This window comes from Fusarium vanettenii (genome assembly GCF_000151355.1).
Source record: "Fusarium vanettenii 77-13-4 chromosome 12 genomic scaffold NECHAsca_56_chr12_3_0, whole genome shotgun sequence".
NCBI lineage: Eukaryota > Fungi > Ascomycota > Sordariomycetes > Hypocreales > Nectriaceae > Fusarium > Fusarium vanettenii.
Window position 1 is genome coordinate 117,997 of NW_003315833.1, and position 25,513 is coordinate 143,509.

The window sequence follows — 25,513 nt, forward strand, 5'->3', positions numbered from 1 at the left end:
CATCTCACACAACAAGGTGTGTCGGACAAGCCGAGGTGATAACAGTGCCACGATGTGAGACTATCATGAAGTGCAAGTCCTCCAATCAGTGTTATCGGCCGCTTTATAGTCCATTTCGTTTCGAGTCCTATCAGTTTGACGGAAACCAGCACGAGTCAATCCAACAGAGGTGTCGCCATATATCAATGCAATATAACGTCCCAGGGACTCCAACACTCGTGCAATCACTTGCTACTACTTGGATACTTGAAAAATGCATGCATAGTTCTTGATATTCGATAATGAGGTCAATTCACTGCCTCTATGCCTCTATGGTTTCGTTTGCTCCTTCGTCAATGAACAAGTTCCCAGCACTATGCCTTGACCTGAGCCTCGGGGGTCTCGTGAAAAAAAGGGTAGTCGTTGTATCCCTTCTCGGGGGGGTCAGCTCCGTAAAAGGTGGATCGGTCATAAGGGTTGAGAGGCCATCCGTTTCGGAGTCGCTCAACCAAGTCAGGGTTGGCGATATAGTGTCTTCCCATAGCCACAATGTCGGCTTCCTTCCCCTTGAGCTTCGGGACTGCGTTATCCCGGTTGAAGTTTCCGCAAGCCAAGAACAGAATTCCTGCAGGCTGCAGAATCTCACTGAAGATGTTCAGCGAGTTAACTCGCTTACTCTTCTCTTCCGCTTCCGTCGTGGAGCCATTGGCGAGTGAAGCAAGCTTCTGCTCCTCGTTGAGCACCTCATCGAAGCGAGGCTCGATCCTATAGAACTTTGTTTTAGACATGTTTCTCGAACATTATACATCTGATGCTTACATATGAACGTAGGCGGGTCGCTGGGCCTTAGGCAGATCCGCGATACGCTTGCAAAGGTAGGACCAATGCTCGTTGGGGTTGCTATCTCTTGTGTCCTGGAAGTAGTTGTATGGTGATAGACGAATGCCGACCTTCTCGTCACCGATAGCGTCACAGACAGCAGTCAACACCTCTATGACAAAGCGGCACCGGTTCTCAACAGAACCACCATACTCATCAGTGCGCTGGTTGATGTTGTCATGCAGGAACTGTTCCAATAGATAACCATTGGCACCTGCACCATGTGTTAGGAAAGGATAATTCAGGATTTCTGTAGACGTACCGTGAATCTCGACACCATCAAAGCCGGCAACATCAACTGCCCTCTTGGCAGCGGCAGCCCACTCAGCAGTCATCTCGTGGATCTCATCCACTGTCATGCCCCGTGGGGGATCATCCTTGCACTCAGTGCCATCAAGATACTTGCCATTCATGGGAATTTCGCCAGAAGAGATCGGCCTCTCGCCTCGCATTCCACTTGAGGAGGCTCTGCCAGTGTGCCAAAGCTGGGTAAAGATGAACCCACCCTTGGCATGGACGGCGTCAGTCACCTTGCGCCATCCCTTGAGCTGCGACTCGGTAAAGACGCCTGGGACGCCGCCATAGCCACTGGCTCTGAGGCAGATGTCAGTTGCCTCAGTGATTTGCAGGCCACCATCAGTGGCACGATCGCCGTAGTACTTGACGACTCGGGGACCAGGGACGTGGACGCCGGGGGACTCGGCATCACATCGCATGCGGGTGTTGGGGGCCTATACGACCCCTGTAAGTGGCTGCTCCCGTGGCACGGGTCGGTGGGTGAACACGATGAGAACGTACCTGGATGATGCGATGTTTCAGGCTCAAATGTCCCAACTTGAGGGGCGCGAACAGCACGCTATCCTTGAGGGCGACATGTGTCTGAGGGGGGGTGATGGCAACGGGCATTGTGAAGAGATATCGAGGAACTAGTGATGTATTGATGCCCTGGAAGATGAGAAAGAAGTAACACTTTTATCAGAGCTTGTCAAGAGTCGCTTCAGCCAACGATAGAAATACTAGTTGTTGAGGAAGATGAGACATCTTTGCTCCCAGGACATTGTCTTGCGGCGCTACACGTATCCCACTGTCTGTGCTAACTCTCAGCAACAGTGGATTTCACCGCCGTTGATCTTGGATCTTCCCGCCCCTTCCTCCCACTCTCGATGACCCTGGAAGTGGAGGCCGAGGAGGCGTCGGGTCAAGATTGCAGGAGAAATCAAGAGTGGGGGAAGGGGTATTGGATACGAGATGAGATAAGCAAGGGAGTCTAACTTGAAACTAGGCTAAAAACGGAGCGTTTGACGTAGTGCTCTAGGGTGGCATTGTGTGCTCTGATCCGGAGATGTGGACAAACCTCACTCAAGTCTCAATGGTGATGTGTTACAAAGCATGGAGGCGTTGATTTGTAGATATTATTATCCTATGATCAGGTACAGCCGATAGGTTTAGAGAGATTCACTGAAGACTATTATTGAACCATGGTTCACTGACAATGGCGTGAGAAAGGAAATGTCTTACAAGCTAGCCAAGGATGGACGACTGCGTCGATGATGTTTCAGGCATCTGAAAGCAGTGGCATCGGGAAATTTAGACTAAAGCGGTAAAAATGCATCGCAAGGTAATTTTAAAAGATCTCCGTGGACCAAGATTTATTCCACTATACGTTGCTACAGAAGAGTCCTCTCATCCCAGCACCCCGGCAGTCCAAGCACTCTTTGAACATCATGATCTTGCTTAAATGGAAGCATGGCCATGAGTCTCATATGGAAGCGCAATGCAGAAGAATCCGACCGCAATCCAAAGAGCTGCGCTGGCGTAGATGGGAACGACAGTGTAACCGCCATAGGTCGAAACGAACGAGGCCGCAAGACCACCCAGACGAAGCAATGTAGCGGCAATACCGGTTCCAGTGCCTCGTACAGGTCCCGGAAAGGACTCGGGAGTAAACGCAAACATGATGGCGTATTCTATCAAGCATGTTAGAGACGGCCATAAGATGGCGGTGATGGAACAACTTACCAAAGTTTCCCAGAATAGCAGTGGCACATTGGAAGCCGATATCAGCAGCCTGGGTAACAACAGAGGTGTAGGCAAACAGGAAAGCGCCTGTAAGAACGGAAGAGATGGCCATCATCCATCGACGACCAAATCGAGTCTCAACAAGGAATCCAGCAGCGATCGGACCAATAATGCCGACAGACGACACGATGCAGTAGACCATGTACGTGTAGTTGAATGAGGTATTGGCAGAGTAACTGGCCTTTGTCTCCAGGTACGATGGAATGAATGCAAAGTACAATGGGTAAGCCACACCGATCGTAAGCCAGATGAGGAACGTGACGGCGCTGTGCTGTGCCATCTTGCGCCCAGCAAAGAGAGTACGGTAGCTGTCCAGGCTAAAGTCCTTGAAGTTCTCCCTCATGATCTCCATAAAGGACAGCTTTGCTGGTGCGGTAGGAGTAGCAGCTGCAGCAACCATTTCGTCGATTGTCTGCGTGACCTGAGGGGCATTCGAGGTGCCTTGGATCCGGTTGTCAATCTCTTGCAAAAGATCAAGAGTCAGAGTCTCGGGCTTGCGGTTGAATCGGGCAATGTGGTTGACCGCAGCGACAGCCTCTGCGTCTCTTCCCCGGGAAAGAAGATATTTAGGAGACTCGGGGATCTTGAAGATGAAGATACGGATAAGACCAAGGAAAATGGCAATGCCGCCCAGAGTGATCATGAGATATCGCCTGTTCAAGATACCATATTAGCACACAGTAGAGCTCAGGAGCTGGGTTTACTTACCATCCCATGTTGTCTTGTCTCGTGCAGTTGGTGGCATCATCACAAGCAAAGTTGGCAAGGAAAACCCAGGCCAAAAGAGAAACAATGACCTGACCAAGGTTCCACCAGGCAGAGAGTGTCACGAGAAGCCATTGATGGCTCTGAGGGACGAATTCCAAGAAGACAATGCTGTCGACAGGGACATTGCCACCGGCGGCAGTACCGACGACGGCCCAGAGAGCGCAAAAGGCAGTGAAGTTTTGGGCACCGGCGCTGGCACAAGCAAAGATGCCTCCATATAGAATAGTCGAGTTGAAGGCAGGCTTACGGCCGATGACATCAGCTGCCGTGCCCCAGAAGAAAGCGCCAATGATCAAGCCAACGTAGTAAGCGACAGAGCTGAAGCTCAGGCGGCTGATGTCTGTGAACTCGTTGCCGACTGGGGGTCGAATGGCTGTGATGCCCTGAGACCAGAAGTTGTCGATCATCCAGCCGCAACCGTTGACGATGAAGAGGTACCATTGGAACCTGTTGAACATGAGTAAGCTTTGCATCAAGAGAATCTGTGTGCCAAGGATTAAGTGTACCTTCCAGTGCCAATTGCACTGAGATGCTCCGCGATGAGCTCTGACTTGAGACGGTAAGACTCATTGACTGCACTTCCGTAGAACTCACGGACGGCGCTGTCTTCGACGGCATGAGTCTCGCCCGGGCGGACGGAGCTGGCGGTAGAGCTGTGCTCAAGCTTCGTCCCCGAGATGTCTTTGGGAGTGGATGCAGGGGCAATGGCAGACATGATGAGGAATGCTGAGGAGGTATGGGTAAGACAGAGAAGGTTGAGAGGGGTGGTAGTCAGCTCAACTTGAAGGATTCAGGGCACTCCTTCATATATGACTGACTCGGTCTGGCTGTGATCAGTGCTGAGGCCTTGCTATCTTCTCTCAACAAGGGACCGTAGCTACGTATAGCTGCAAGTCTGGCCCTGGCTGAAGACGTAAGGTTCACATCCATGGGCCCCTATCCCGGACAGCCTCTAGCGGTGTCGTTTATCACAGCCGGGGCCTTGGGAGCTGACTGATAGCATGACAAGGGTAGAATGGAACAAACTCGAGGCAGTATCTTATCGTCCGGCTACTCCTAGCCTTGTATCTTATCGGAATGCCTCGATATCATTCGCCTTCACGAGTAATCTCACCCCACCCCCACTTTCAACAAAGCATGGTGCTGTGGTTATCTGCGCAGCAAAATCCGGGGAAGCCCAGGCTAGGATACCGGCCCTGCTACGCCACTTTGCGGGGGAAGACACCTTCTACCATGCAAGAAGCATGCTAGCAACACGATTTCTGATTCCATGGATGCGGATAGGCTGCAGCAGGGGTAGGACACTTGCCGAGAGCCCCGGTGAGTGCGGCCTAGATGCAGTCCGGCCAATGCAGTAATGAGACCGCAGCTGACGGGAAGCATGGTCCATTTGGCCGATATCAGGACTTGGGCCCAGACCGCCAAAGCCAGCTAAGGTTCTATATGGGAGCGATGATGTAGTACCGTATGACTCGAGCTCCGTGATGGTCCGAAATGAGGTCAGAGCCAGATCAATCTTTAAGGCGATGGCGCCACGTTCTAGGATCAAGTAGGTAGATGGATGATGATATCAGTCGGCCAGATCACAACCGGACCAACATTGCTATCTCAAGAATGGGACTCCACGGGACGAACTTGAGGACATCGAAAGAATGTGAAGCTAGGGACATGCATGAACTGGCTCGGTAGGGGAACGCGCCGCTGTGCTGTACTCGGTATCAGATCTATTCTTATCACTCCACTGAGGTGGCAAATCTAGACATTGTGACTCGTTTACAGGCTTTGGAGGACCTGAAGGAACCCCTGAAAGTACGAATCCAGCCATTGTACTGCAGCCTTCCCGTCCTCGCCTCCTGCGCCCTTGAAACGACGAAGAGTACCGACATATCCATCAGGCCTGACCACAATGACAGCCACTTCACCTTGGCTAACAGGCCCTAGCCATTTTTCTGTGCATGAGACTCCTCGCCTATCGAGGTATGACACATCGTCAAGATACACTGTCCACTTGCTCTTGGAAAAGGTCTCAGGAAGCTCGGCAATCTCAAACTCGTTCTTGTTGCTAGATGCTATGGCGGAAAAGTGGTTAGCAACAGCCTGATGACATTTTCTTGAGCACATTACTTACTGATAAGGCCGTATGTAAAGAGTTGGCTGACGGTGGTATACCGTTCTGGTCTTAGATAGGCATCGTCGGCACGCTTAGCACGAGGCTTGGTCTTGTATGATGCTTCACCTGCCTTGGAAAGCTGAGACAAGAATGATGAAGGGGCTGATGCAGCTTGACCGAAGCTTTCAAGGAAGCTTCTCTCACCACTTCCCGTGATGTTAGGAACAACAAAGTACAAGCGGAACTGGCCCAGGATAGGAATGTCGAGCTGAATGTCGACGGGACAGGCATCGATGTATCTTGTGACTTTGGCGGGTGGGAGGTTGCATCCGGGCTTCGCGTTACCACCATACGCCTCTTCAAGCCCTTGGTTGAGCTCGTTTGAGCCATACTCGACCCCTATTCCGGAGATGAACCTGGTGTTCTTGCGAAAGTTCTCTGCTAGGCGCTTTGCATCGCCACCAGCAATCTCATTGGCATGCTCAAAGTCAAAGTTGATGAGATCGTGGGCAATCTTCTTTCTCTCCTGCTCGTAGCTCTGGAGGAGGATTTTATTCTTGGCGAAGCCTCGCGCAGCCAGGTTGAGCTTCCATCCCAGGTTCCACGAGTCGTGTACGCTGGTGTTCATGCCCTGAGCAGCCTTGGGGCTATGAGTATGACTTGCGTCTCCCGCGATAAAGGCCCGAGCTGTTGGGTCAAGGAACTTCGAGGCTACGCGTTGAGAGACCGCGTAGTTCCCGAACCACTCAACCGAGACCCATTCAACTCGATAGGGAGCCATGACACGTCTTGCTTGCTCCATCACGTAGTCCTGAGCAAGGCCCTTGGAAGTGATGGAAGACTTCATCTCGATATAAAGACGAGTCATGTTGCGCTCTCGTGGAATGATCAAAACTGAGCCATGCTCTTCAGAGAACACAACCGTCTTGCTCCAGATATCTGGGAAGTCTGTATCAAGCTCGCCATCAAGAACACCCCATACAGAGTTGTGAGGGCTTCCTTGTCCATTGGCGTCGGGGATACAGTTGCGAACCTGCGAACGCGCACCATCAGAGCCAACGAGATATCGTGCTTGGATAGTCGTTTTCTCGTTAGGAAGGTCGCAGTTGATGAGAAGGGAGCTTGATGGATCCTCAGACTGTGATGTGAAGCCAGTGAACGTGTGGCTGCGGCTGACTTCAACACCACTCTTCCGAAGGTCGTCAATGAATGTGCTCTCCATCATTCCTTGATGGCACAGCAAGATGTATGGCTCCAGAACATCAACAACAGAGGCTGGGTAGTGAACCTCTCGTCCTGTGCGGCGGATACCCTCCTTCTGTGATCCTCGCCAGAGACAAATGTCGTGTACTCTAACTCCAGTCTTCATGAGTTCATCACCGATGCGTAGCATCTGGAATGTCTCAATCGTCTTGGGTTGGATGCCATCAGCCCTGCCGACCGTGGTCTGGTCAGGCCTCTCATCAGCCACCTTGACTGTCAGACCCAACTTTGCAGCGATGACACTATTCAGGGGTCAGCCAAGTGTAACAGGGGTTGGAGACCGGGATACATACCTCAGCATGAGGCCGGCAGGGCCAGCGCCCACGACGCACAAATCGTAGGGTCCATGCTCCCCAGAAGCGGGGGTGCCTCCATTTGTGTGGCCGTTGGTAGTCGAGAGACTCGTCATGTTGAGAAGTGTTGCCAGTGTAAAGGTTGACGAGGTAAAATGTCAAAGCTGCCGTACTGAAGTCGGCTTCCAGAAGTTTGTGTCAGTATCTGGATTAAAAGAGAGAGTATAAACTTTTCCTGATAATTGGAAGCATTCGTCCACAAAGCTCAAAGCAGCTATCACGACAGGTACATGTACCTTTCTGTTGGAGCTCGGCAGTAAGCTCGACGGGGTGAAGCCCGAGGACGACGAACCTCACAACTGCCCTCGTTCCACGGTCAGCCCATTTGCAGTGGAGTAATAGCTCAAGAGTGCGGGTAACCACGAAACAGATTATGATTGACAACCCCATTCATCCATGGGTTCAACGTGAATCTGTCCAAGCCGGGCTTCGGCTTGTCTCCCCCACTCTTGAATGCCGGGGTTCCAACCGAGTCAAGGATGACGCCTCAAGGAGCCACTAGCCTTATCAATAAGCTCTAGACTCGCGCTAGGCCGGGGGACTCCGGTTAGATGTGGAGAAGTCTGAGTCGGTGCCAAATGCCAGCCAATTGGAATGAAGAGTTCTGATGCCATTGATCAACGGGTGATGTTCACGAAGGTTGCCGAGCTTCGTCCACCATGGAGCTGCTCTCGTTTTCCTCTTGGAAGTTTGCTGAATGACAGTACTCTACGAGGTGGCTTATGAAGATAATCGTTGTAGATTCGAAGAACACCTAAGGTCACCCCATCGTGTAGATTGGGACTGTTTTTAACAGCGTATCTTAGTCCCTACGAATCCATTGATTCCCTGCTCGACAAAGCAAGTGCTCTGGTGTAGGGTAGGGAGATTTAACCGCGAACGGTTGAGCATGGAATTGAGGTGTGGGCTTCTAGGAGCAGCACGAGCACGCAAGACAGTTGAACGGTAACAATCTTGTCTTTTAGGAACTGTATCATAGCATTGGGGTATTGTTGCTAAGTTGAATGTGAATGACACCACCTCTACAATGAGCCAACGGCCAAAGCAGCAATGAATATAGTTATAAAAGACGACATGACCCCATGATGTGGCTGATCACTGAGGGGAACTTCAACGTTGGAATGAAAGCATGGTTAACTTCAAAGAAATGGCATTGCTATCTATTCTCTAGCTCTGTGTCTTCTTCCACTCATGGTATCTCTTCATCGCCTCCTCCTTGCTTGCAGGCATCAGACCGCCCTGAGGCGCCGCGTTCTTACTCTTGAAGTAATCGGCCATCTTGTTCTTGTTAGTATCGACCCTGAGTGGAGGCATGGGGGACGTACCTCAGCCATAGTTACCCACTCCACGCCTTCGTGCTTGTTGATGTGCTCAATAATACGCTCATGCATCAGGAGGACGTGGGGTCTTCCCGAAACATCGGGATGGATGGTCATTGGAAAGATGAACTCATCTAGGTGGATTAATATTAGTAGGGGAGGGTGCGTTTGAGGTGAACTTGAAGACGAGACATACCATACTCTCTGTAGAAGTAGTCGAAATGGTCTCTCCAGATGTCCTCGACGTCCCTGCTTCTCATTAGCACCAGTGCCACGTAATGGCCTGCCTGTCTGGCAGCCACAAACATACCGAGGATTAACCCATCCATGTGAGTTGGCAGAGTTCTTGATGAACATCATTGGAGGGAGATCATCGATATACCATGATCCAGGAATCTCAACCAATCCAGTTTCCTTTCCCTTGACCAGTGGCTTCATCCAATCCTCTGCGTTCTTTGTGTAGTCGATCTTTGTCCAGGTATCCCCGGTCCTCAGCCAATAAGGTTGGCAATCGTGATGGAGCATAGAATGATCATACTCGATGCCGTAGCTGAGGAGCAACTCAGTTCCTTCGGCACTAGTCTCCCACCATGGAGCAACACTTCCTCGAGGTGGCTTACCTCCACAGAAGTCCGTGATCAGCTTCCACGTCTTGTCAAGAACGTCTCTCTGCTGCTCAAAAGTCATGTCTGCAGGATTCTCGTGTGTATACCCATGAAGCTGTGGATGTTAGCGTTACTCTATAGCCTGAGCGGTACAAAACGTACGCCAATCTCGTGTCCGGCATCCCGAACGAGAGCGCACTCCTCAGGGAAGGACTCTAATGTGTGACCAGGGATAAACCAAGAAGCTTTGATGTTGTACTTGTCAAAGAGCTTCAAGAGACGACGGGTTCCAATAGTGCCCGCCCAAATGCCTGCAGCATCATGTCAGTCATTGAGATCGCATCTGTCGAAGTCAGTTTGACCCACCTCTGCTCACGTCACTGGTGCTATCTTCGCCACCATATGAACCAAGCCATCCAGCAACAGCATCAATATCCACACCATAACTGTTGGGGTGGTCGGTTAGTTGACAGTTGCGCCCTAGGAGTGGAGTTGGACCGGGGTATCACTCACCAAACCATAACCTTCTTCTTGCCCATCTTGAATGACGCGAGTGCAAATGAATTCGTAAGCAATAAAGAGTTCTGAAAGGTTTCTAAAGAGATCCGAGCGTCTAAAATCAGCTGATGGTAGATATCCTTGGAGAGAACTGAATGCCACTGGCTTGACTTGAAGTATCAGGTTGCCTGTCTCGGGACCCCTGATATGCTTCTGGGTTCAAGGTAGAGTAGCTCGTAAACTCTATCTCCTCTCAAACCCCGCTATGGGTTCCGATTAGATATGCCTGTTGTGTTCACATGCAGGGCTCAAGAGTGGGAGAGTGGGCTGTTGTGATTCTCCCACTCTTGGCGGAGATAACTCCACCAACGCTTGGACGAGCGATATGCATGCCTTGAACGACTCGACAGCGGTAAGACAAGCATGAATGGAGATAGTGGCGGGTACTTTTGACGATAATCTCTTTATCGTATGAGAATGAGTGCAACTACAAATCGTACCAAAACATCCCGACCATCTGCAGCACCCTTGGCATTTGGCACTTACCTTGTTGTTACTTGTTAGTCCTAAAGACGCTAAAACCGGTTCGATCAAGCCCGTCAACACCATGAACATGTCCAAGGTTAGTCATCCATGCCATCCAAAGTATCGGCTGACATCAGGCGATAGTTCTCACTTAGTGGCCGCGTGGCCATCGTCACTGGTGGCGCCAGGGGCTGCGGGATGGCCTTTGCTGAAGGCCTGGCAGAGTCCGGGGCAGATGTTGCAGTCTTCGATGTGATCAGCCCAGCTGGCAACGAGTTGGAAGAGTTGGCCTCTAAGCATGGGGTCAAGACTCGATCTTACATCGTTGATGTTACCTCTCTTTCGAGCTTGAAGGAGGGGTTTGCCTCGGTGGCGAAAGACTTTGACGGAAAGTTGGACATTCTAGTTGCCTGTGCCGGCGTGAACAAGAATGTCCACTTCCTTGACACAGAGGAAGAAGACTTTGAACGTCTCTTTAATGTTAACTGCAAGGGTGTTTACTTTACTGCGAAGCTCGCAGCCAAGGCCATGATCGCCAATGGAACCAAGCATGGAAGCATCGTTCTGGTGGCGAGCATTGCGTCTCACATGGCTATCAGATCTCAGAGATCAACAGCCTACTGTGGCACAAAGGGCGCCGTGAGAGCCATGGTGGCGCCGATCGCTGCAGAGCTGAACGAGTACGGAATCCGTGTCAACTCGGTTAGTCCCGGTTATGTCAGGACAGCCATGACAGCGCCGTTCCCGGACCTTCTTGAGGGTTGGAAGGATGAGATCATGAACCATCGGGTTGCAGAGCCCGATGATATCAAGGGAGCTTGTGTCTTTTTGGCTGGCGATGCTAGCAAGTAAGTCTCCAAAGACGTAATCTCGACAATTGCTTCATTTACTAACTCACACATAGATACTGCACTGGCACTGATATTCTGGTGGACGGAGGAGTAACCAAATGGTAGTGGTAGAAGGATAGACCCCTTTCACAAATAACCCATTGCGTTGTGCGCATCCCTAGAGCCTTTAGCAAGCTTATAATTGATTGACATGATGTTGAACTCACCTATGCGTTCTGTCTGCTTCACTCTGATTCTGTAAAGGACAGGGAGATCCTTGCTGATCTTGATCTTCTGGCTCGATCTTCGGGCTCAGTTAACCCATCAAGAGCCGGGCTGCGACTATAGTAAAGAACACATTATCAACACATCATAGCATCATGACCCGATGCTATCACAGTGGTTGCTGATCTCAGTGGTGCCCCAAACGAAACAAAGGACACACGAGACGAAATCAAAGAGCGTAGCAGCCAGCCACTATAGATATGGAGAGGCGATTAAGACCATATGTATCGAGGGACAGCATAGGAAAAGCATTTACATATAGTAACTTGGGTAGTGCGATTGGTCATCTGCTACTGTATCTAGGAGGGGTAAGGAACAAGAGGATTATTTCCAGGGAAGCTGTTGTTTGTCCTTCGTCAGGGGTATCTCCATGGCTCTCCTAGCCTTAGACAAAGTACCTCCATTTGGGGTCATTTTCGCCATCCCTCAGCTCATTCGTATCCACATCCTCGGCTCTGAGAATAACGGCCTGCTCCTGGTTCTTCTTGTTATTCTGCTTTCGCATCCACAACCCGAGTCCCAGGGTAAAAAAGATACAGGTGACATTACAAGCAGCCGTGGCGATCAGGGTAGGAGCATAGCGAGGTGCGTAGGTTGTCCTGAAGGTTCCGGCGGAGAGGATGCCTCCAATGTTTCCAAGGCCAACAAGAAGCCCAGTTGTCGCAGCTCGAGAGTTCTCACTCATATTGTTGTTGTTATGCCAACTGTGGACGAGACAACTGGGGATATAGGCTCCGCTAGCCAGCATAAAGCATGCAAAGTAAGCAACGCCGACATGGGCTTGGGCATCGATGATGGCCAGCACAAGGAGCCCTGCCAAGCTCAGGACGAGACTACCAATGATGTGGAAGGTTCTCTCTCTGTTCCTGTCTGAGCTATAGGTCACAGCTAGAAGAACGATGAAGCCGGCGACGTTGGGTGGCACAGTCAGAAGGTTGGTGACAACGACTGAGTAACCAAGCCGACGAAGAACGAGAGGGAGGAAGTTGGCAGTGGTGGCAAAAGCGACAGGATAGGTCAAGCTAATGACGCACCAGACAAGGAACTTCCAGCTGTTCCATGACTTGAAGCATTCCCGAAGATTGAACTCTTCGTTGATCTTTCCAGAGCCGTCTCGAAGAGACCGAAGAGTGGCAACTCGTCTCTGATCTTCTGTCAGGAACCAAGCGGTCTGAGGGCTCGCTGGTAGCCACCAGAAAGCGATGACTCCAAAGATGACAGTCATTGCACCTGTTCATCCAGGGGTCAGCAACATGGACAAGAGGCATGTAACAAGTCGATCCGTTCTAAAGAGGTGGGGGAGTAGTAATGAAACCTGCGTGCAGCTCACCTTCAATGAGAAACAGCCACATCCACCCAGTGACCTGGGGGTGGTGGATTTGAAAGACACCAAATGAGATGAGACCAGAAAAGGCACTAGCAAGGAGGGCACTTCCAAAGAACAAGGCAATGCGGAAGCCGAGCTCGCCGCGGGTGTAGAAAAGTGTCAAGTAGAAGACGGCACCAGCGAAAAACCCTGCCTCAAAAGCACTGGCAAACTGTTAGTATATATACCGGGGTAGAAATGTTTATTTGCTTACCCGAGCAGTAGACGGATGGCCAACATGCCTCCAAAGTTCTTGACGGCAGCTTGAAGCAGCGCCATGGAGCCCCAGCCGACCATGAGAGCGGGAAGCATTACTCTGCCAGAGAATCTCTTGGTGAGAAGATTAAGAGGAAGATCGCAGAGGCCATTAGGAACATAAAAAAGCAGAATCAGAAGAGAAAATTGCTCTCCGACGAATCCCAAGTCCTTGCTCATTCCATCTGTCTCAGCGTTTCCAAGGTTGCTCTGGATGAATTAGTACATCATGCTGCCGCCCCAAAGACCTTGACTTACCCGGTCGACAGCATTGAAGAAATACATGATGCTCAAGAAAGGTAGCAGGTACATGTCCATTCTCTTGACTGTGGAAAATGAGTAAGTGACATGATTAGGGGTGATCATGGGGAGTCGAGTGTTTTTTTCTTACCATAGGCCCGTTCAGCAGCGGCATCAACGACCAAGGTTGAGCCAGCCTCCTGATCTTTCTGAGCGCCATCAGTGAAGGGCTGGGGGTCCTTCGTTTCGTGAACTACGTTATGCATTTTGAGTCAAGAGTTGAGATTGATGGATGGACGAAATTGCTGTGCAGGAAGGCATTCACGCATTTGAGTCAACGAGACAGAGACCAAGAAATATACAAATCACAGTTCACAGGCAACTCGTAAGTGTAGATAGTGTACATGATAACCCCTCCCAAGAATGGGCGATCGTATCTTAAGCTAGCAGTGTGGCTTGCTCTGGTTGAAGGCCAAAGCTGATACAGTATCTCGAAGGAATCAAGTCAAGATTAGCTGAATGTAAGCGACAGGCGCTTGTTGGGAGACGGAGATCTATACCCAGGCGTCCATCGCACCTCAGGAGTGGGTAATTACTTGGCATTCCTTCGCTTGGCCATTGGGCCATTGTTATCAAGAATGGGGGCCAAAGAGCAGCATTGAAGGCAGTCTGAACATAGTGGAGGAAAGGATCAAGACAAACATTGGCATCTCAGTATTATCTTTGGTAATCTCAAAACATGTCATTTTTATCGGAAAATCTAGTGCATGCGGTTGGGATGTAGTGCGGTTGTCAGGCCCAGTGTCCTCCTGGTGCCCCGTTCCTCCGTCGGGTCCATGGGTCGTCGGGACCTCCACAATCCGGGGCATTGTCCCCTCAATGGTTATTCTGAGAAGAGCACTAAAGAGGGTTAAAATTGAAACATTACGGGGTGCTGTGGCCGTCAACCGTGAGCCAATAACGAGCTGATCGTGGCTTCGTGGATCTCAAGCAGATGGTGTCTTTCACTCGCTCACGATGTGGGACATGAACGAGAAAGCTAAGCTCGACGGGGCACCAGCAAGTAAAGTCGTGCTGTGCTATTACTGTGTAGCCTTTCATTCGACAGGGGGATCCTGATCTAAAGAGAGATTGATCTGCAGCCCGCGTTTCACTCCTTGAGAGGTTGCATATCACACGATGCTCCATGTGTAGTACGGTCCTTTTTTGAGGTAAGACGACACTTATGGGGCAGAATTACCAACAGGGCACTGAGGTGCGAAGTAGTAATGTTGTAGTTTTATGTTACATTCAGCTGCATCTTGGTGAACCAGAGCCCGATCACTCCCTTTTACGCAGCCGCGACCCCGGCAGGCTTCACCTGGCTATCAATGGTCTTCTGAAGACCCTGCTTGTAGAGTTGAGCCCTACCATAGGACTCGGCGTAGGACGCTGATACAACCTGTTCAACAGTGGCGGGTTCAAACTTGGCAGGGTCCTGAGCCGCCTTGCATGTGGGAATGCAGTCAACAACGTAGTCGGGGTTGCCCGAGACAAAAACGGGGATCGAGTATCTCTCATTGCCAGACTTGTTGATGACCCTGTGGACATTGCTCTTGTACTTCTCGTTGGTCCATCGAGCCATCAAGTTACCCAGGTTGACAACAAGAGCTCCCTCGGTGGGGGGAACCTGGATTGTGGTTAGCTGGCTGTTCAAGCTTGCAAGATTTGAGTGTATCATCAGGACTTACATCAATCCAGACATTGTTCTTCTGGTCCCAGACTTGCAGACCATCAACCTTGTCTTGAAGAAGCATAGTGATGGCACCAAAGTCGGTGTGAGCACCAATTCCTCGAGTCAACTTCTCATCAGCATCGGCTGGCTGTGATGGGTAGTGAAGCAGCCTCATGGTGGCAACAGCGCCATCCAAGAAGCGAGAGAAGTAAGTCTCTTCGAGATCAAGAGACAGGGCAAGTACCCTCATCAGATCGGACGCCAGCTTCAGAGTAGAGTGGTAGTACTCCATGCTGTGGTTCTTGAAATCGGTCAAGTCGTCACCCAGAGCCTCAGGCCATTGGTTGGGACCACTGTTGAGCTTCTTGTTGACAAAGTAGGGGTGAGTCTTGGGAATGTCATCGCCAATGTAGAACCCCTCCTTCAGTTCAGGCTGGGTTCCCTCCTCGAGGATCTGCGACCGCAACATCTCGTACCCTCGGTTCCAGGTCGTCTTGTCCTTGGATACCTCATCCTTCTCAGCTTGTGAGAGGGAGAAGAACTTCTTGGCGCAAGCAAGAGCTTGCTTTTGCTGCTGCAGCGGCACGGAGTGGCCAGTGATCTGGAAGAAGCCATTGTAGAGGCAGCTCTGGCGGACTTGGTCCACAACAGCCTGCTTGCGGGTGGGATCTTCTGAGTAGAAGCCTGGGCCAATTAGAAATGGTTGACAACTCTATAGGGGAACCCGTAACCTACCAGAGAAGTCAATGATGGGGATCTCGAGCTGAGCCATTGTGGAGAATGTTGCAGGCGAATTGACAAGGAATATTGTCTTTTTAATGCGTATGCAGAAGCAAAGTTGTTATTGAAGCTTTGACTGTGGATGCTTTGGTGTCCGAATAAGCCAAAGACTTTGCAACACCGGGGTTAATAAATAACTTTGAAGCAATTCAAGATGATCATGAAAATACACCAAGATTATCCTGAATCCCCTCCGGAGCTCTCCGACACACTTTTCGGGCTTTGTCACCCCAAGGCCGAGAGCCCGAGTTGACCCTCTAACTAAGAACCGCCGACAACCGAAATGGCGACGTTATCAAAGATGCGGGGAAAGTGGGAGACCCCCATCCTTGGGGCTTCACCCATCGCCACGAGCTGCGATTGGCTAGTGAATTACGCCTGAAAGAGTAGTTGTTGTCGAGAACGTGGGAGGGACTCGGAGCCGGGAAAGGGGGTTAGGGAAACAAGTCGAACATGGTTGCAAGTTCCTATCGCCAACTTCCCACCTCTCTTTTCCTCCCCATCTCTCTCAGTCGGTAGTTTTAGGGGACGGACCCCTGAGATTGGCACCATCAAGAACTTGGAAACATGGCTTAATGGCCCTGATCATCAGCTGAGAGAGCTGAGGCAACCAAGTCCTCTGGCCCTAAGAATCACCCGCGGTGATATTAACAAGAATCGGCACTGCCTCAATACTGGGGGGGAAAGTCCCAATCTAAGGTCCTCCATTTCTCGTTTATCTCCTTGTTGATGGCTGACCTTTCAGATGTCAACTCCTCGCGGGTCTTTCTGGCAGTCTCTTCGTCGATTGGAAAGTCGATATTCTCATTGATCTGATGCCAAAGTTCAGGTGGCAGATTTCTGATCAACGGTAAATCTGCGACCTTTTCCAACCACCAGTCTCGCTGTTGTGGAGGGATGTTGGCTGTTGAAATGATGGGGTTCATCGGGTCGACAAGAAACAAAGTCAGCATCTTGCAGTGGCCTGGGCGAGTCTTGTCAGTCAGCTCAAAGGGGCCCTGACGATTCTGGTAGACATTGGGATAGAAGATAGCTCGTCCCTCTCTAGTTAGTACGCTGCCAATCTCCTGCAACCTAGTCCCACGGATTTCCATGGCGAAGATCCTCTCGATGCTAAGCCAGTCGTCATAGATGTAGTGCAACTTGGTACCTAGTTTCTCCCTATTTCCCTGGGTGCGAAAGGTAATAGGAGTATCTGCAATGTTATCACAATCGTAGCAGAACAAAGCTGTGGCACAGATCCTCTCAATAGCTTGACCTTCCATCTGCCATGGACTCCCTTCGTAAGTTGGTCTCTCGGGAGTTAGATGGATATTAGCCATCTTGACGATGACTTGGATTTGAGATACGTCCCTTCCCACCATCGCTCCTGGACTAGGTATCTGGACGCCTCTCTTGAAAAAGCTCTTGTCGCGGATATGGCTAGCCTGTAGTTTGACTAAATGGTCTACATCAAGGCTGGGTTCTGGAAGCAAAACTGTGTGTGTTGCCTCCCACCATTCTTGATCCAGCCTATGGCTTTCCTTTATGTAATCAGAATCGTCGTCCTGTGGTCCACCCGGTCTGTTGTTCGGCTCGCAGGTATTTCTGCACACTTCTGGGACACTGCAACGATATTTGATGGCTTTGATGGGCTGAAACCGGGAAACCTGGAAGGCCTCGTCGGTTGAGCGGAAGACGATATCCCATGCCGGAAGGGACTTTTCGATGAGCCTCTCTATGATTGAATAGAGTGGTGCATCTCGTACAGGATGTAGATTATTGATGTAGCTGACAATGCGAGGCTTCTCGCCTGTCAGATCGATATTGCAAGGAAGCCACTGAAACCGTGTTCCAAAGGCTTTCATCCTCAACGGGAGCAGCATCGCCCTACGGCTGTCCAGCATTGGTTTAGGCGGCTGAGGAATGACCTCTCCCATGCCACAGTAGTCGATGCAGCCTTCAAGTGGTACATGTTGGTCGGGCAAGATTTTGGACGTCCCATATACCAACGGCCAGATGGATGGGTCCACCACGTTGAGAATCTTTCCATCGGTGTCTGGCTGCCAGTCTTTCTGAAGCCTTTGCAAGTTCTCCAATGGTTCAACGGCAGCCTTGAGTTCGTCCTTCAGGGTTTGTGTGAGGAGAGTGTCTGACTTTATCACGTAGGCTGTGTAGTCCATGACAGGAACCATGCCCGTCTCCTCAAAGAGGTTTGCTTTCTTGGCCAGTTCTACAAGATACTATAGGAAAGAAGTTAAGGGGAGAGACTGAAACAGTGGGCGATCTGGGCCGTTACTTACAGCATCTGCCATTGTCTCTGTAAAGTCGGCGTGAGGCCGGTACCCAGCCCAAGGCAGTTCAAGCACTTGCCTCTTCCAGTGGAGGACAGCTTCAGGGTCGCGGACTTTGAGCCACCATTCTGGCTCGTTGGTTGTGTCCTCGACGAACTTGAGCATGCAAACCTCGCGGTTTGTGAGCGTTGGTGCGTACCAGCCGCCATAGACGCCATGCAAGTATGGTGCATGCGGGCCCAAAATGCCCGTGTTACGAGTCAAAGGAAGACCATAGCCTGGAAGTTTGAATGGGCTTCCGGGGTCCTAGAGATGAGAGGATTTAGTCTTGGTCTTGAAGAGAGTAAAAGGTGCGACTGAGCGCTCACTGCAGGCCCGTTCTGCAATCTAGTGTTGAGGATGGCATTTAGAAAGCTTTTAATAGGACCCGCGTCTGGGTTTTTGTGGTTATTAAATATGTCGTCGAACTTTTCCTTGACATCTTGAAAACAGGGAGGTGGATCTGGAGCATTGAGTACCCAGAATTTGATCGCATGCTTCTCGTCGCTTGTCAGAAACTCTGCATCCCTTGAATAGTCTCGGTCGTTACTTAAGAGCCTTGAGCTAGAATCTGAGTTGGAATGTCTCTGGCTGGAATCTCCTGGGACCTCCATTGTAGAAACTGGGCTTGTCAAGCTTCACTGTGACGAGCGACAATTGCAGTGAGGGGTATCTTGTCAGCGGGCACCAGGCAGCAGCAGAGATGACATCATGACGAACATGCAATTCTATAACCTATTATTATTGCTATTGCCTTCTCGCTAGCTATCTCTCAACTTGTCCTCTCACTGAGTGCTCTTGGTCAAAGGCTAGTCGCAACTAGTAATGCTATTCTGCGTTTCGATTACGAAATACTGTAATAGCCTGAGTGAGGCTTGCGTGAGAACTCAATGTGTACAGTCAGCAACCGTCACTTTAGGCGAGTGGGACGGAAAACAACACCCCGACGGGAACAACACCAACCTCGGCTTTATTTCCCCCACCCAAGGTGCTTTTCCGTCAACATCTCCCACAGTTCGCCATCTCTACTTGTCTGAGTCCCTTCCTTATCTGGACTTTTTCCGTGGATGCCTTACCTTGAGGTGACGTCTTCTTTATTTCGGTTGGTCAAGGTCAGTGCCAAATGTCTTCAGAGCGTCAACTACTACCTGCCCCTGCTGGCGAGACCACGCGCGTCTTGAGGAGACGGAAAAGGAACAGCGAGAGGGTGAGAGTAACGCGGGCTTGCGACCGTTGCAAAAAGTGAATCCACCTGAACCATTCTCTTACTGACTAGAGAGCTAATCACTGGCATCTCGTCTAGGCGGAAAATTAAGTGCAATGGCATTCAGCCGTGCGAGTTTTGCATGCGGGCAAAGGCCCGTTGCACATTTGACTCTGCCTATGCAAGAGGCCGAGTGCCCATCATTCCCCCAGCACCGGACGTCGACCATGGGACCATCACTATACCGGCCTCGCCTCACTTGGACTCCGGCGAGAGTCCATCAGTCTCGGCACAACAGGCCCCAGTAACACCTAGTACAGAGGGTGCAGATGCTCCTACAGGCTTGCAGAGCTACAACTTGGCATCGAACAGTCTCATGCCTTCAGAAGAAGCACCCCCGGTAGCATCTCTGCAGCATTCTCCAGAGCCGTCCCAGGAGGATCTACAGGGGCATTATATCGGTCCCGCCTCTGGAGTTTCATTTCTGCTGAGGGTTCAGAAGCGCCTCCATCAAGCCATCTCGTTCTCTTTACCAGGAAGCATCTTCACATTTGGCGATGCTCCTCTCCATCCCCCTGATTTTGATCCGTCCTTTTGCATGATGCTTCCAAGAGACGACGCCCAACACTTGATAGATCGATACTTTGACTTTGCCATGCCGACACACCGCTTCCTACATCGTCCTACAATTCAGGAATGGTTCGTCGAATTTTATGATACCCTGGGCACTATGCGTGATGTGAACAATGCTCCAGCCAAGATTGGACTACTATTCATGGTGTTTGCCCACGCTAGGGTGTACATGCCCGAGGATGACAGGCCTGGTCCATCAGATCTGAGGTGAGTGTTCCATGCGGCATAAAGGCACATTGCTAACATCATTGATGGTAGTTCTCGCTATTATCTTGCAGCTGAGCACCAGCTCTCAAAAGAAAGTGGCTCAATACGTCTCACCAGCGTCCAGGCCCGCCTACTGCAATGCTACTACCTCCTAACCCAGTCTCGAGTCAACCATTGTTGGAGCCAATTCGGTACAGTAACCAGTTTAGCTCTTGCCATTGGTCTGAATAGGAACAAACGTCCCGGCGCAGCAAGCGGGCTCAGTCAAGTTGAAGTCGAAAGTCGCCGTCGAACCTTTTGGTGTGCATACACCTTGGACACGTATCTCAGCATGTCTTTAGGTAGACCGCGATCCTTCCACGACGATGACATTGACACGGAACTCCCAGCATGTGTTGAGGATCACGAGATAACAAGAGACCACATCAGCGCGTCCGCGCTCAACAGGGGGTACTCTATTATGCTAGCTCCTCTTGCGCACATGAAGTAAGATGACCAAAAGCCTCCTTGAATGCTCTTAGCTAACTTAGCAGACTTGCTCGTATCATTAGCAAGATACTCCGCAGCCTGTATTCCATCAAGCCGGTATCAACCAGTCGTCGAGCGGAAGAAACAGAACGCATCTCCAAAGACTTGGACGAATGGCGAGCCGAGCTGTCCCGATTTCTTGACGCCGACTTTTTCAGTTCATCCCTCTTGGTTCCAATCTTTCAACGGCAGAGGAATGTTCTAAACTTGACCTTCTACCATGCCATTATCCTCACCCATCGGCAGTCAGTGCTCAACAACTTTACACGGGTGTCACAGCAGGGAGTGAGGTCGTCTAACGAGAGTCCTCAACATGAGGAGAGTGTGAAGCAGTGCCTAAAGGCAGCCATGGAGACAGTGGACACGATTGATGAGATCACCCACAGCCGTCAAATGTTCCGTGCATTCTGGGTTCGTCTTACTTGGTGACTAACGACTGAGCGTATGGCTAACTGGTTATAGATCACGGCATATTTTGCCTTTACCGCGGCCATGGTGCTCTACATCTACGTCATCCAGAAATGGGCATCTCCGTTTGAAGAGTATAGCAGCCACTTTGCAGCCGCCACCCGATGCCAGTCTCACATGTCTGCCATTGCTGAGAAGGGCTCATTGTTCGAACGCTATTGCCTCGTGCTTGAGGAACTGCGCACCGAAGCCTTGCGCCACATCAACCGCATGAACCCGTCAACAAACGAACTCGAAGGGATCAATACCCAACTACAGGATATTGGCTTCCAAGACGTGGGACTCACAATGGACGGCAGTCCAAGCAACGAAACCACCTACACAGACTTAATAGGACAGGGTGCTATGGACTTTAGCGCTCTTCAGGGGTCTACACTCACTGACTTTTCTGGATGGAATCAGTTCGCTTCCATGGTTTCTTCGGGGTTGGGCAACCTTGATGTTTTCCTCAACGACGAAACATTCAGGATCTAAATTAGGCTAGAGAACGGAGAGCAGTTCGATACCAACCCATCAATGATACCAGGATAAAGACGAAATGAATGCCCCCTCATAAGCCGATGTTTACGGAACGGAGATAGTGTCACCATTCTGTGGCTATCAAGGAGCCTCCAAAGAGGATATTGGCCACAAGATCAAAGATCACGGCTATCAACACATGCCAAGACCGAAACCGAATGCCGTACAATGAGCGTATGTGACGACCAACCCCTGATTGAGCAGGCATCCGTCGGCTCAGTGCTTCTCTCAAAATCGAATCCGCCGCTTAGAGTTCGCACTGTCCAAGAGGTCGGACCAGCTCTCTTTCTCCGGTGTTTCCCCTCACGAGTTGCGCCACCATCCGTCGGAAAAGACGTGACGGATATGTACCCCTGGATGCAAATCCGTAGCCACGGCGCGGAACAGCGAACGTTGGACGGAACCTGCCACGAGTCGTAGTTAATGCTGTTTACTACGTAGACTATTTCAGAGGTACATTAACCTATCCTCTCTTGTCAGTTGTCACCGTTTGCAGTCTTGCCAATTGTATGTGGGCACTATCGGATTCTTTTCCCTCCTCAATTGACTAGTCCCCTCCCCTACACCACCTATCCAATCCTACAGGTCCCCATTATGGCATCAGCAGCTGCCAAGCGCCTCCAAGGCAAGACCATTCTCATCACTGGTGCCTCGTCAGGCATCGGGCGTTCTACAGCCTTTGAGTTTGCACGCACTAGTCCGAATAGCCTAAAGCTCATCTTGGCCGCCCGTCGAGTTGATAGTCTCAAGAGTATTGCTGCCGACATTGCTAAGGAAGTGGGAGATGGTGTCAAGGTCCTGCCAGTTCAACTTGACGTTAGCAAGCCAGATGAGGTGCGAGGATTCGTGGACAAACTGCCTGCCGAGTTCAAGGAAGTGGATGTTGTAGTCAACAATGCGTGAGTATCTGTATGAGAAACTGCAAGGAGACACGCTAATGAAGCATCAACAGAGGCCTTGTCAGGGGGGTAGCTAAGGCACCCGAGATTGCAGAAGAGGATATGGACGTCATGTTCGCAACCAACGTGACGGGCCTGATCAACATGACACAAGCCATTCTCCCCAGCATGTTGAAGCGCAACAACGGTGAGGGAGCTGGCGACATCATCAACATTGGCTCGATCGCTGGTCGTGAGCCATATGTTGGAGGGGGCATCTACTGCGCAACAAAAGCAGCTGTCCGATCATTTACCGATAGCTTGCGGAAAGAGCTCATTTCCAAGCGAGTCCGTGTGATCGGAATTGATCCCGGCCAAGTCGAGACAGAGTTCTCTGTTGTCAGGTTCTACGGAGACAAGTCCAAGGCCGACGCCGTCTACGCGTGAGTCCCCTCTGCCTACTTATTGACTCTTCCGTAACATGGACTAATCGTATCCCAGGGGTTGTGAGCCATTGACACCTGATGATATTGCTGAAGCAGTTGTGTTTGCTGCTGGAAGGAGAGAGAACGTGGTCATTGCTGATACACTAATCTTCCCCAACCATCAAGCTGCTGCTACAATTATGCATAAGAAGTCTTGATAGCTATTTTGGGTGGAATTCTATGCTGCGATTAGGACTATAGATAGGTACTATTAAATAGAATCGATGGGCCAGTTCGATCACTTATCTTGTTCCAATGCTCACAGTGCAGGTCTCAAAACCGGTTGCCATATGTTCGCTTATCAACAATACCATTGACGCTTTATCACTTTGCATAGAAGTTTGGGGCTCTGTATAGCATTGTGTTTGATGTGAATATGTTGCCAGAAACCTTACTGTTTGCAATTGTGCCCCCGACACCTTGTCCGTGAGATTGCCTCTATGAGAAAACAAGCAACTTTCGGGCTCATTCTCTTGGACTCTATGTTCAATAGAGTAAAAGAATTAACATTTCTGGTCCTCTTTGAGAACCTTACCTCTAGGATATTCCCCGGACAAGCTTCCCGCGCTCATCAGCCGAATCTAGATATGTTACGATCGAGCTAATCTTGGTGTCTCGGCAACACTCCGACATGATCGGCCCATACGTGATACTTGGCCTTTCTAAACTGCTCATGACTCATGCAATGTCACGCAGACACGGCTTGGTGTTGCATCGTCTATCCGGGCTTTGCGGGGGATCGGCACTCCGCAGTTCATCCTTCGGAAAAGAGGTATGACATACCCGTCGGAAATGTCGCCTTCCAGCCACTCTTTGCCGAGTCTGGAATTTTCTGTGAGGAATGGCCTGAGAGCTCGAATTGAAGGGTCGCGTAGAAGGTCATTTTCTGATGCGTCAGAGTTCAAAGAACGACATATCGGCATTGGATGGAGAGTTCGGCTTATGAGGGAACAAGTCTCGGGCTAAACGTGAAGCATGTGACGGAGATTGAAGTTGAACAATCGGATGTAGGACTGGGCCTAGTACAGCCCGGTTGTAAGAAGCGGAGCACCCAACGGCTACTCGGATACCTAATGACCCCTGCCGGAAAGGCTTTAAGTATCTTGTCTTCTCCTAGAGCTTAGCGTACCTTCTGCTCTGCAATAGTCACGCTCCCTAGCACCTAAATCAGCCATCATGTCGTTCCCCAAAGTTCCCCCAAGCGGAGTCTGGGCTCCCGCCATCACCTTCTTCGATCATAACACCGACACGCTTGATACTGAGTCACAGGCCAAGTACTACTCCTACTTGTCAAAGACTGGCCTTGCGGGACTCGTCGTTCTCGGAACCAACGCAGAGACGTTTCTTCTCACCCGTGAAGAACGCAAGACTCTCCTAGAGACGGCTCGGCAAGCATGCGGACCCTCTTACCCCATCATGGCCGGCGTGGGGGGCCACTCAACAAAGCAAGTTTTGGAGTTCATCTCGGATGCGGCTGATGCTGGTGCCAACTACGTGTTGCTTCTACCTCCAGCATACTTTGGCAAGCAAACGACACCAGAAGTTATCAACAACTTCTTTGACGACGTTGCCAAGGAGAGTCAGCTCCCTATCGTCATCTACAATTTTCCTGCAGTGTGCAATGGTATCGACCTCGACTCAGCAACAATTTCCGCTCTGGCGAAGAAGCATAGCAACATTGTTGGCGTAAAGCTAACATGCGGAGCTGTTGCCAAGATCACACGACTCGCTGCTGAACTTCCGGCTGATCGATTCGCTACATATGGAGGACAGTCAGATTTCCTCATTGGAGGCCTTGCTGCTGGCTCCATGGGCACCATTGCCGGCTTCGCCAATGTATTTCCGAGAATCATTGTGCACATCTATAACCTGTATCAGGAAGGCAAGTATCAGGAAGCTATGGAGTTGCACAAGAGGGCTGCGCTCGCTGAACAGCCCTGCAAGGCTGGCATTGCGTCTGTCAAGTACGCGGCTTCTCTCAACACAGCGAAGGCGGCTGGTATCAAGGGAGCTCAGGAGAAGCTGAAGCCTAGACGACCATACATTGAGCCTTCAGACTCTGCCAAGAAGGTGATTGAGGCACAAATTGCGGATTTGGTGAGCATTGAGGCGTCGCTGCAACCCAATGCGACGAATGGAAGCACCAATGGGCACAGTAACGGTGTAACAAATTAGAACCTAGTTGGAGCATTTTCCAGATGGATAGCGAGGAAGCAATAATTTGACTTCTTTTTTAGTTTTTTTTACACTTCAAAATCTTCACATTGTTGGTTGTGACGCCTGGTAATCCCTCCGAGCAGAGTGGGTGCATAAAATAACGAGACGCAACGCCAATGTTGGCCAAGCTTCTTGGAGCTAAGGGCGACTTGTAGGCTTTTCAATCCTTGCCTGCCAGTTTGGGGTGTGATAGGTAACAGCATATCATCAAGGA

General features: G+C 50.6%; 11 protein-coding genes across 11 annotated transcripts; 4 read left to right on the top strand and 7 right to left on the bottom strand.

The window, feature by feature from the left end:
- Nucleotides 1-353: 353 nt before the first annotated feature.
- NECHADRAFT_53219 (uncharacterized protein) lies at nucleotides 354-1,764 on the bottom strand (the record flags this gene model as incomplete). Its single annotated transcript, XM_003040875.1, has 4 exons — nucleotides 354-744; nucleotides 799-1,072; nucleotides 1,121-1,589; nucleotides 1,657-1,764. The coding sequence occupies 4 exons, from the start codon at nucleotides 1,762-1,764 to the stop codon at nucleotides 354-356; spliced, it is 1,242 nt and encodes a 413-aa protein (XP_003040921.1).
- Nucleotides 1,765-2,592: 828 nt separating this feature from the next.
- NECHADRAFT_53231 (uncharacterized protein) lies at nucleotides 2,593-4,420 on the bottom strand (the record flags this gene model as incomplete). Its single annotated transcript, XM_003040876.1, has 4 exons — nucleotides 2,593-2,825; nucleotides 2,878-3,590; nucleotides 3,646-4,152; nucleotides 4,212-4,420. The coding sequence occupies 4 exons, from the start codon at nucleotides 4,418-4,420 to the stop codon at nucleotides 2,593-2,595; spliced, it is 1,662 nt and encodes a 553-aa protein (XP_003040922.1).
- A 1,058-nt stretch (nucleotides 4,421-5,478) lies between these two features.
- Nucleotides 5,479-7,487, bottom strand: NECHADRAFT_87341 (uncharacterized protein; the record flags this gene model as incomplete). Its single annotated transcript, XM_003040877.1, has 3 exons — nucleotides 5,479-5,774; nucleotides 5,834-7,320; nucleotides 7,372-7,487. 3 exons carry the CDS (start codon nucleotides 7,485-7,487, stop codon nucleotides 5,479-5,481), a joined length of 1,899 nt encoding a protein of 632 aa, XP_003040923.1.
- Nucleotides 7,488-8,598: 1,111 nt separating this feature from the next.
- Nucleotides 8,599-9,894, bottom strand: NECHADRAFT_53217 (carbohydrate esterase family 4; the record flags this gene model as incomplete). Its single annotated transcript, XM_003040878.1, has 7 exons — nucleotides 8,599-8,709; nucleotides 8,757-8,884; nucleotides 8,947-9,002; nucleotides 9,061-9,470; nucleotides 9,518-9,666; nucleotides 9,722-9,801; nucleotides 9,869-9,894. 7 exons carry the CDS (start codon nucleotides 9,892-9,894, stop codon nucleotides 8,599-8,601), a joined length of 960 nt encoding a protein of 319 aa, XP_003040924.1.
- Nucleotides 9,895-10,405: 511 nt separating this feature from the next.
- On the top strand, nucleotides 10,406-11,421 carry NECHADRAFT_64633 (uncharacterized protein). Its single transcript, XM_003040831.1, has 3 exons — nucleotides 10,406-10,475; nucleotides 10,523-11,226; nucleotides 11,283-11,421. Exons 1-3 carry the CDS (start codon nucleotides 10,461-10,463, stop codon nucleotides 11,332-11,334), a joined length of 771 nt encoding a protein of 256 aa, XP_003040877.1. The 5' UTR covers nucleotides 10,406-10,460; the 3' UTR covers nucleotides 11,335-11,421.
- A 457-nt stretch (nucleotides 11,422-11,878) lies between these two features.
- NECHADRAFT_87344 (uncharacterized protein) lies at nucleotides 11,879-13,620 on the bottom strand (the record flags this gene model as incomplete). Its single annotated transcript, XM_003040879.1, has 5 exons — nucleotides 11,879-12,723; nucleotides 12,824-13,023; nucleotides 13,074-13,324; nucleotides 13,373-13,440; nucleotides 13,506-13,620. 5 exons carry the CDS (start codon nucleotides 13,618-13,620, stop codon nucleotides 11,879-11,881), a joined length of 1,479 nt encoding a protein of 492 aa, XP_003040925.1.
- Nucleotides 13,621-14,592: 972 nt separating this feature from the next.
- Nucleotides 14,593-15,986, bottom strand: NECHADRAFT_72912 (uncharacterized protein). Its single transcript, XM_003040880.1, has 3 exons — nucleotides 15,804-15,986; nucleotides 15,085-15,752; nucleotides 14,593-15,023 (listed from the first exon to the last, which is right to left on the bottom strand). Exons 1-3 carry the CDS (start codon nucleotides 15,838-15,840, stop codon nucleotides 14,685-14,687), a joined length of 1,044 nt encoding a protein of 347 aa, XP_003040926.1. The 5' UTR covers nucleotides 15,841-15,986; the 3' UTR covers nucleotides 14,593-14,684.
- Nucleotides 15,987-16,516: 530 nt separating this feature from the next.
- On the bottom strand, nucleotides 16,517-18,322 carry NECHADRAFT_53347 (uncharacterized protein; the record flags this gene model as incomplete). The annotated part of the gene is made up of 2 exons (XM_003040881.1): nucleotides 16,517-18,049; nucleotides 18,131-18,322. Coding segments are annotated over 2 exons (1,725 nt in total), but the record flags the coding sequence as incomplete, so codon positions are not given.
- Nucleotides 18,323-19,506: 1,184 nt separating this feature from the next.
- NECHADRAFT_97598 (uncharacterized protein) lies at nucleotides 19,507-21,674 on the top strand (the record flags this gene model as incomplete). The annotated part of the gene is made up of 5 exons (XM_003040832.1): nucleotides 19,507-19,735; nucleotides 19,769-20,204; nucleotides 20,256-20,690; nucleotides 20,738-21,143; nucleotides 21,195-21,674. The coding sequence occupies 5 exons, from the start codon at nucleotides 19,507-19,509 to the stop codon at nucleotides 21,672-21,674; spliced, it is 1,986 nt and encodes a 661-aa protein (XP_003040878.1).
- Nucleotides 21,675-22,313: 639 nt separating this feature from the next.
- Nucleotides 22,314-23,240, top strand: NECHADRAFT_53266 (uncharacterized protein; the record flags this gene model as incomplete). Its single annotated transcript, XM_003040833.1, has 3 exons — nucleotides 22,314-22,618; nucleotides 22,672-23,040; nucleotides 23,099-23,240. The coding sequence occupies 3 exons, from the start codon at nucleotides 22,314-22,316 to the stop codon at nucleotides 23,238-23,240; spliced, it is 816 nt and encodes a 271-aa protein (XP_003040879.1).
- Nucleotides 23,241-24,258: 1,018 nt separating this feature from the next.
- NECHADRAFT_53351 (uncharacterized protein) lies at nucleotides 24,259-25,257 on the top strand (the record flags this gene model as incomplete). Its single annotated transcript, XM_003040834.1, has 1 exon — nucleotides 24,259-25,257. One exon carries the CDS (start codon nucleotides 24,259-24,261, stop codon nucleotides 25,255-25,257), a length of 999 nt encoding a protein of 332 aa, XP_003040880.1.
- Between the last annotated feature and the right edge of the window lie 256 nt (nucleotides 25,258-25,513).

Excerpts from the sequence above, each read along its gene's own strand:
- NECHADRAFT_64633 (XM_003040831.1), top strand. Across the intron at positions 11,227-11,282 it reads TTGGCTGGCGATGCTAGCAA|ATACTGCACTGGCACTGATA; the intron begins GTAAGTCTCCAA and ends ACTCACACATAG.
- NECHADRAFT_72912 (XM_003040880.1), bottom strand. The coding sequence starts at position 15,840 with ATGGCTCAGCTCGAGATCCCCATCATTGACTTCTCTG. Across the intron at positions 15,753-15,803 it reads CCCCATCATTGACTTCTCTG|GCTTCTACTCAGAAGATCCC; the intron begins GTAGGTTACGGG and ends TAATTGGCCCAG. Across the intron at positions 15,024-15,084 it reads AGAACAATGTCTGGATTGAT|GTTCCCCCCACCGAGGGAGC; the intron begins GTAAGTCCTGAT and ends ACCACAATCCAG.